This window comes from Procambarus clarkii, chromosome 87 (assembly GCF_040958095.1).
Source record: "Procambarus clarkii isolate CNS0578487 chromosome 87, FALCON_Pclarkii_2.0, whole genome shotgun sequence".
NCBI lineage: Eukaryota > Metazoa > Arthropoda > Malacostraca > Decapoda > Cambaridae > Procambarus > Procambarus clarkii.
The window spans coordinates 11,472,989-11,482,618 of NC_091236.1; the positions used below are offsets into that span (position 1 = coordinate 11,472,989).

Consider the following 9,630-nt stretch of genomic DNA (forward strand, 5'->3'; position numbering starts at 1 on the left):
TGCCACACAGGACAGTGAGGATGCTGCTCATATTCACTGCCACACAGGACAGTGAAGAATGCTGCTCATATTCACTGCCACACAGGACAGTGAGAATGCTGCTCATATTCACTGCCACACAGGACAGTAAAGAATGCTGCTCATATTCACTGCCACACAGGACAGTGAAGAATGCTGCTCATATTCACTGCCACACAGGACAGTGAAGAATGCTGCTCATATTCACTGCCACACAGGACAGTGAAGATGCTGCTCATATTCACTGCCACACAGGATAGATATATTCTTAAGACAACATAACCAAAATGATAAATTTGAACCAATATAACAACATATCTGATGACACTAATTTGTTGCAGCACAAACTACTGTACCACCCACCACCAATAGTTCCAAACCCAACAGAAGCAGATAGTGCACTAGGAACAACAGCAGCAGACTCAACAACAGCAGCCATAGCAGCAGAAGCAGACTCGACAACAGGATCCATAGCAGCAGAAGCAGACTCGACAACAGGATCCATAGCAGCAGAAGCAGACTCAACAACTGGATCCATAGCAGCAGAAGCAGACTCAACAACAGGAGCCATAGCAGCAGAAGCAGACTCAACAACAGGATCCATAGCAGCAGAAGCAGACTCAACAACAGGAGCCATAGCAGCAGAAGCAGACTCAACAACAGGAGCCATAGCAGCAGAAGCAGACTCGACAACAGGAGCCATAGCAGCAGAAGCAGACTCAACGGTAGTCGACACAAGTCAAAATCCCCTCGAAAGTTGATCTGCAATTATGCAAATGAGATCTAGATGATTGGGGGGGGGTGAAGGGTAGCTGAGATGGGGGGCACATTAGGTGCAGGCGATGAGTCACAATAACGTGGCTGAAGTATGTTGACCAGACCACACACTAGAAGTTGAAGGGACGACGACGACGTTTCGGTCCGTCCTGGACCATTCTCAAGTCGATTAGGTGTGGTTTATACTCTTGGGGGAAGGTGTATGATGTATTCAGGTGTGTCGTCAGGCGGTGTGTGCACCTGAGGCCTAGGTGAAGGGGCTATCATCATCATCATCAGGTGATGAATGCTGGCCAGTAAGGGAATTGTTGAATCATCCTTTCTGTGTATCTGGCTCTGTCTGTCTGTCTCTCTGTCTGTCTGTCTGTCTGTCTGTCTGTCTGTCTGTCTGTCTGTCTGTCTGTCTGTCTGTCTGTCTCTCTCTCTCTCTCTCTCTCTCTCTCTGTATACCCCTATGACAGCCTGTAACTTCTGTGTACACTAACTTGGACACCTGGTGTGTGTGTGTGTGTGTGTGTGTGTGTGTGTGTGTGTGTGTGTGTGTGTGTGTGTGTGTGTGTGTGTGTGTGTGTGTGTGTACCTCCCCCTCCCCCTTACACAATTCCTTGACACCTCACCTTGTGTACACCTCCAGGATATGTACACACAACGTCATGCGCGTGTACACACCCTCGGATGCAGTCATGCGCATCTCAGTCCCAGGTACACAAAAGCATGAGAATTCCTATCCATGTAAAAAGCTGAAGAAACTGGAACCCATGAGCTGAAGCTCATGGGGGCCGTGCACACACCAGCACCACATGTGCACACTGTCCAATGTGCACACACATTCTTTTTCAAGTACACACTGATTCGTGAACGTCTCTGCATTGATGCACTCTTAACACTTACACTGAACCGCTTACATCAATGGTCTCATATGTGTGTGTATGACGGGCTGTGTGCGTACGGATTCAGACACACAGGGGGAAGTGTGTACACACAGGGAGATGTAAGAAGTGTAAAACACGTACACACACGCACGCGCACACGCACACACCCACACACAGTGGAGGCTGACTCCATACACAGTTTCAAGTGTAGATATGATAGAGCCCAGTAGGCTCAGGAACCTGTACACCAGTTGATTGACGGTTGAGAGGCGGGACCAAAGAGCCAGAGCTCAACCCCGCAAGCACAGCTAGGTGAGTACACACACACACACACACACACACACACACACACACACACACACACACACACACACACACACACGTCTTGGTAGCCAAGAGTGAATAAGAGTTCTTATTTACGGCAACGCCATGTTGACTCTCAGTTACAACACAGCGCTTTGTTCCCGCTCCGTCTGTGTGTGTGTGTGTGTGTATGTGTGTGTGTGTGTGTGTGTGTGTGTGTGTGTGTGTGTTTAATATTTGTGTCTGCAGATTTGAGCTTTTGGAACCCCGCCTTTCTAACCAATCTATTTGTCCTCTATTATATCTCCTACATATATTTCTCTCTAACACACACACACACACACACACACACACACACACACACACACACACACGCACACACACATGCGCGCATCCCCCAGGAAACAGCCCGTAGCAGCTGTCTAACTCCCATATACCACTTTACTGCTAGGTGAACAGACACATCAAAGTGAAAGAAACTCTATCAATTTGTGTCCGCCGGGAATCGAGCCCAGGCCATTACAACTACGAACCCCAAGAGCTGTCCACTCAGCCGCGAGTCCCAGATGTGTGTGTGTATGTGTGTGTGTAAATAATAAAATCATGTTAAAATCAGGGCATCAGGTTCCCTACACGCGTCCAAGCAAAAAAAAAAAAAACTCAGACCTTGGATGTTGTTTTAAGACTCGCTACCCGAAGCAAAAAGTCCCAATCAGCACGGGCTATGGTGAGCCCGTTTTTGGGGGGGGGGTCTCTTAGATGATTAATGTGCTGTAATTGGCTCCATAACCAGCGCTAAATACCCCATCGTGTATGTTTATGAATTATGTGTCCCATCACACACAGAGATCACACTAACGTGATGCATCAAATGAACAAATCCACAAGGGCCGTGACGAGGATTCGAACCTGCGTCCGAGAGCATCCTCGTCACGGCCCTTGTGGATTTGTTTATGTGTCCCATTCTGTCACTTGCTGGAGGCTAAATCATCGCTTGAAGATTAATGGCCGCAGATTGTCATTTGTCGCGTCCGTGTCGCCAGCCAATCATCGCGGGGCCCCGATTGTGATGTGCTAACTACAGTTCCAAGAGATTAGTTCCATTCGTTTCAAGCGCTTCGTCGACAGAAGCGGTGTGAAATGCGCAATGAAATCCTTTTTATGAGGATTCGAGCCTCTATACACTTGGTACTCCTGAGTCATTTGAAGAGAAGAGGGGGGAGGTATAGGACCTCAGCTGGAGTACCTTAGGGGGGGGGGGAGGGAGGGTTGGTTTCCACGAAGCCCAATCGTAAAACCCCTGATTGGACTTCAGTGGAAACCTCAGGACACATATATGATTATATATCCCCCCCCCCCACCCCACCAATCCTCCACAGCAGTTACCTAACTCCCGGGTACCCATTTACTGCTAGGTGAACAGAGGTATTAGGTGAAAGGAGCACTAACTGGGGATCGACCATTCGTACCCAGTGGTGTTGCGGGGTTTAGTTAAACAACAGCAAAGCAAAAAACAGTGAAAGGACAGAAGTTTGTACACAACTCCAAGAATTGACGGGGGGGGGGGAATCATGGGGATAGAGTGAGGTAATTTAAAACTTTATGACACAATAAGAAATAAGAACTGGGGTGTGGTGGGGACATCATCTAGACATGAAAAATATAAAGTGTTATTGATGAGACAGAAAGGAGGCTTTGAGTATCAGTGCAACTAGAGGATATGCCTGGAGGCTTCACACACACACACACACACACACACACACACACACACACACACACACACACACACACACACACACACACCCACCCACACACACCCACCCACACACACACACACCCACACACCCCCACACACCCCCACCCACCCACAATATTTAAAAATCACAAGACATTTGAAGCTAAGACATAAGCCAGTAAGGATAAACAAAATCTTTATTCCGTACAAACAAGAATAGAGGCGCGAGTCCCGTCTGTCTGTCATTCTGTCTGTCTGCGCTTATTAATGAAATGCTGCTCCAAGCAAGTTTACAGAAAGGAGAAGCCTGTCAAAAATCTGATTGGCATCTTGGATACACCTTCATCGTAAGCAAAATTGATAAGAACCAAAATCAAATAAAGGAATTTTTGGGAATAATATTGAAGTATTTTGATTTCGCACACACACACTGCTTTAAAAAAAAATAAAATAAAAAAAAAAGCAAGTACATCACACTTCAGCAAAAATACATCAAACAGCTGTCAGTAACGTAATTTTAAAAGACATATTGAGCATTCAAGCGAGCATTTATTAGCTACTCATAACTGGCATAACTGGCAAACACCTCACAGTGTTCAAGAGAGAACTGGATAAGCACCTCCAAAGAATACCTGATCAACCAGGACTGTGACTCATACGTCAGGCTGCGAGCAGCCGCGTCTAACAGCCTGGTTGATCAGTCCAGCAACCAGGAGGCCTGGTCGACGACCGGGCCGCGGGGACACTAAGCCCCGGAAGCACCTCAAGGTAGGTACTCATCCATAACAATCATCATGTATTTTAAAAAATACAGTATTTTGTATATTTTAAATACAATACTTAAAAAAATATACTCGTAAAAATCTACTTGGTAACCACTTTACAGAATTTTGTAAAAAAAATTTTTACCTACAGGCTCACAAAAAAAATTTTGATTGGTTAATGTGATTAAAATAAGAAACAACTTTTTTTTATTAAACTGTTTTCTCCAAACATGCGATCCTCAATCATGTGATATTTTATACGTCACGAACAATACACCTCATTTAATATTCCTATTACAACATTGGGAGGCCGGTCGGCCGAGCGGACAGCACACTAGACTTGTGGTCCTGTGGTCCCCCGGGTTCAATCCCGGGCGCAGGCAAGAAACAATGGGCAGAGTTTCTTTCACCCTGAATGCTCCTGTTACCTAACAGTAAAATAGGTACCTGGGTGTTAGTCAGCTGTCACGGGCTGCTTCCTGGGGGATGGAGGCCTGGTCGAGGACCGGGCCGCGGGGACACTAAAGCCCCGAAATCATCTCAAGATAACCACTCACGGGATGGGTATGGGGAGCAAAATAAAGGAAAAATATCTGCCTACATAGTAAAGTTAAAACGCACCAGCCCTCCCCACACCACAGTCACTAATAGGTAAGCGCTGTTAAGGTAAACAATAGCACCACTACCTCCCCCCTACAAATCATGGGGTCACGTAGCTGAGTGGTCTGCACCATCCAACGAGAGACCCATTTTCTGCCCATGAATGCTCTCTGAATAAGCTAAACATATGCTAACCCATTACCGAAACGACTCGAATCCGGTGCTTTACGATGATATATTCCGTGCTTAGGTCTTTTTTATCCGGAATTATGACTCAATGCGGACGAGTGAAGGGGGGTGAGGGGGGGGGGGGTGTGAAGGGGGGGGGATACACACATTCCTCCGAGTCGGTGTGGTTCGGCTTACCGACTGTTCGGATGAGCGAGTGATCTCGTTTGTCCGGTTAAACTGGCCCTATGGCCATTGTGTCGTGTTACATAGTGTGGCTTCTTCACAATTCGGATGAGTGTCGACTTTTTCACGAACAATTCGGTTAAATGGGATTTTATAGTAAACCTGGGGACCAGGGGTTTAACAGTTCATGTTTTGTACAGTTCGGTTAAGAGACCGCTTGGACTCGTCAATATATATATATATATATATATATATATATATATATATATATATATATATATATATATATATATATATATATATATATATATATATATATATATATATATATATATATATATATAGGGCTTAAGTCAATGCATTTTTTTCTGTGGCTGTTAAGGCGGATTCAAACGAGCCTAATCGCCTTCTGCAGCCTCAAATAGGCCTACTAACTAATGAATGCAATTCCTGAGAACCTAAACAGGTCGAGTTAATTAGGAACTGAGGTGCAGGAACCTTTCTTATTTAGTCAAGCTATAAAAACATATACTTTAGAACACTAAAACATTATAAAAGGACACTATCCTCCTTGCAGAAAAAAAAGATCACTGCAGTAGGATCCAAAACTTTATGAAATTTGTCAGTGGCATCACACACCTTTTAAAAACAAAACAAAATACTGATCTCATGCTTAGGTCAAGATTGTTAAGCTGGTCTTGGGGTTATCTTGAGGTGATTTCGGGGCTTAGCGTCCCCGCGGCCCGGTCCTCGACCAGGCCTCCTTTTTGTTACACACCCCTAGGAAGCAGCAGCCCGTAGCAGCTGTCTAACTCCCAGGTACCTATTTACTGCTAGGTGAACAGGTGACATTAGAGTGACAGAAACTATACCCATATGTTTCCACCTCCGCCGGGGATCGAACCCTTAGGACTACGAATCCCGAGCGCTATCCACTCAACCGTTAGGCCCCGATTGGGTTTGGCGCTGAGGAAGAGCAGTGCGCACTTTTCTCAGGTTTCAGACCTTACACAGGTCCAAAAACCACATGTATACCCTCAGCCGGTCTTCATAAACAGCTGTCCAAGCTGCCTATCCATCACCAGGCGTTATAATACACGTGTTTTCGCTCTCTATCCTTCGTCACACATGCGCCGGCCCCTCACCCGGAGCAGATGGATGGGGGATAGGGAAGGGGGTGCCATAGGTAGGGGATAGATGGTGGTGGCTAGGGGAGGGGGATAGAAGAAGAGACTCACTCGCCACAAGCTCCACGCCCTCAGAAAAACATGTGTTTGACCCCTCCCAGCTCGTGTTCGGGTCGGTCAACACGTGCGGAGGGGCCAAGATGGTGGTCAAGAGGCTTCCGGATGTCGGGGGAGGAGCAGGAAGGTGTCAAAAGGGAAGTTGTGGTTTGTGTGTTAAACAATACCGTCTGGAGGGATTGTAGGAGAGACCACACTCACCCAACCACATCCCTTCCCCCCTCTCCCAGAAAAACCCCCAAACCCCCTACTTCAGTTAAGTAAAAAATAAAATAAGTAACTACACTAGCTACAAAGGGAGCCGGTCGGCCGAGCGGACAGCACGCTGGACTTGTGATCCTGTTGTCCTGGGTTCGATCCCAGGCGTCGGCGAGAAACAATGGGCAGAGTTTCTTTCACCCTATGCCCCTGTTACCTAGCAGTAAAATAGGTACCTGGGTGTTAGCCAGCTGTTACGGGCTGCTTCCTAGGGGTGGAGGCCTGGTCGAGGACCGGGCCGCGGGGACACTAAAAGCCCCGAAATCATCTCAAGATAACTACACTATAAATATCAATTCCATCAAATAAGTTTTATTTCTTACATCAATCAACACTGAAAATCAACTTAGTTGCAGACTAAAGGCGCAGCTAAGTTACCCCTCAATGGCATCAACATTCATCAACAGACGTGCGTATCAATGGCTACATACGCAAGTAAAAGGACGTCATCAAATCATCAAAAAATCATCAAAAAGGACATCAATGGACACGCACCTCATCAGACATCATCTTGGATGGAAACATCAGAGGACATCACCACAATTTATAATCAACGCACATCAATGGTCATGATACATCAATGGATCGTCAATAATGGCAAGAGATTGATCACAGAATATCACACTACTGTGCAACACACACACACACACACACACACACACACACACACACACACACACACACACACACACAATCCGGTGGGATCAAAGAGCCAGAGCTCAACCCCCGCAAACACAACTAGATGAGCACACACGCGCGCGCGCGCACACACACACACACACACACACACACACACACACACACACACACACACACACACACACACACTACAGCCGTCGGGAGCCTAGCAAATTAAGCTTCAACGACCCACCTTGGTTAATAATTTTGGGAGAATTAATTACTCCAATATATTACAGGAGTGGCCCAAGGCGCTTCTCCCCCCCCACCCACAGAACCCCCCCCCCATACCCCCACCCCATGATCCCCTCTACCCACTGCAACCCTGAACAACCACAGTGGATCCACCACCTCCCCCCCCCCATCTCCCCCCATGAATATCAGGAGAAAGCACCAAACTAGCTTGCCTATATCGCACTGGAAAGGGATACATGTATAAGGAACTGGCATAGGACGTAATGTAGGAAAGGTTGCCAACAGCAAGGGAGCATTGGGGGATCGAACTGCGACCTGCAAGGTCGTTGCTGTACCGACCAGTCTTGAAAATCATGACTATTCGAGTTATAAGTGTTTGATAAGTATGTTGAAAGGCGTGACGGTTAATAGATAACTTATCCAACAACCTATCAAATATTACATGTTTGGGCTTCATTTACACACGTCTGGGCTTCATTTACACACTTTTTGGGCTTCATTTAGACACTTCTTTGTTTCATTTACACACGTTTGAGCTTTATTTACACACGTTTGAGCTTTATTTACACACGTTTGAGCTTTATTTACATACTTTTTGGGCTTCATTTACACAGGTTTGGGCTTCATTTAGACACGTCTTTGCTTCATTTACATACTTTTTGGGCTTCATTTACACACGTTTGGGCTTCATTTACAACATTATGTTTCAAAAGTAAGAGTTGGATGAAAGTCTCGACCTGGCCTCTTCCCTTCCCCCAAGAGTCAAACCTCAGGGGCTTGGGATCCTGTGGTCCCGGGTTCGATCCCGGGCGCCGGCGAGAAACAATGGGCAGAGTTTCTTTCACCCTAAGCCCCTGTTACCTAGCAGTAAAATAGGTACCTGGGTGTTAGTCAGCTGTCACTGGCTGCTTCCTGGGGGTGGAGGCCTGGTCGAGGACCGGGCCGCGGGGACACTAAAAAGCCCCGAAATCATCTCAAGATAGCAACAAGGTATCGACATTGATTTAGAAAGATTTATATTGCTTGTGTGGAGAGAAAAGCAGAGGTGTGGTAGGTCCCCCGACCCCCACATATATAAATATATGCAATAACATAGTGGTCAATCTCCCCCCCCCCCTCTCATAAAATAATAACGATTATACATCCTGAGAGCGAAAGGCCTCGTTACCTAGCCCAACCAGGCAGTCTGCAGCCACAGACTTCTCCGCAGAGAGGAAAAAAGTCAACCCCGATTCAATTACACATTTTTCGTTCACTGTATCCTCTGAGTGTCCTACTTAAGCTTCTTCATCCTCCAGTTCTCTTCATTCATCCACTAATGAATCCTCTCTCTCTCTCTCTCTCTCTCTCTCTCTCTCTCTCTCTCTCTCTCTCTCTCTCTCTCTCTCTCTCTCTCTCTCCAGTTACCATTTTAATTATCATCTTAGCTTTCCCCTCCCCCCTCAAACTGTAACTCAGCGGTGGATTGGAGGGAGAGAGGGAGAGTGGGGGAGAGAGAGAGGGAGGGGAGAGAGCCGCTTCGTTACAGCGAAGCCCACACACACACACACACCTGTACCTGCCAGCTTCACCTGGCATAATTAATTAATATTAAACACAGGGCCAACTGCATCAGCCTTAGTTGCAGGGGGGCGGCCTCGGTTTTCCTGATGCCTAGTTAGTTGGAGCTAACTGGGAGGGAAGGAAGAGATGAGAGGGGGAAGGAGGAGAGAGGAGAGGGGAAAGGAGAAATGAGAGGGGAAAGGAGGAGAGGAGATGACGGGAAATGTACCTGTCCAGGTAAAGGGGGGGGGGGGGAATGGAGGAGAGGCGGCGTGTGTGTGTGTGTGTGT

The 9,630-nt window shown here is 46.8% G+C and overlaps 1 protein-coding gene across 1 annotated transcript; it reads left to right on the plus strand.

Annotated features, from left to right (window-relative positions):
- The first annotated feature begins 305 nt into the window (after positions 1 to 305).
- On the plus strand, positions 306 to 779 carry LOC138358900 (uncharacterized). Its single transcript, XM_069317256.1, has one exon. It carries the CDS (start codon positions 306 to 308, stop codon positions 777 to 779), a length of 474 nt encoding a protein of 157 aa, XP_069173357.1.
- The last annotated feature ends 8,851 nt before the right edge of the window (positions 780 to 9,630 follow it).

What these genes read in the sequence shown, in the direction of transcription:
- LOC138358900 (XM_069317256.1), top strand. Translation starts at nt 306, where the DNA reads ATGATAAATTTGAACCAATATAACAACATATCTGATGACACTAATTTG.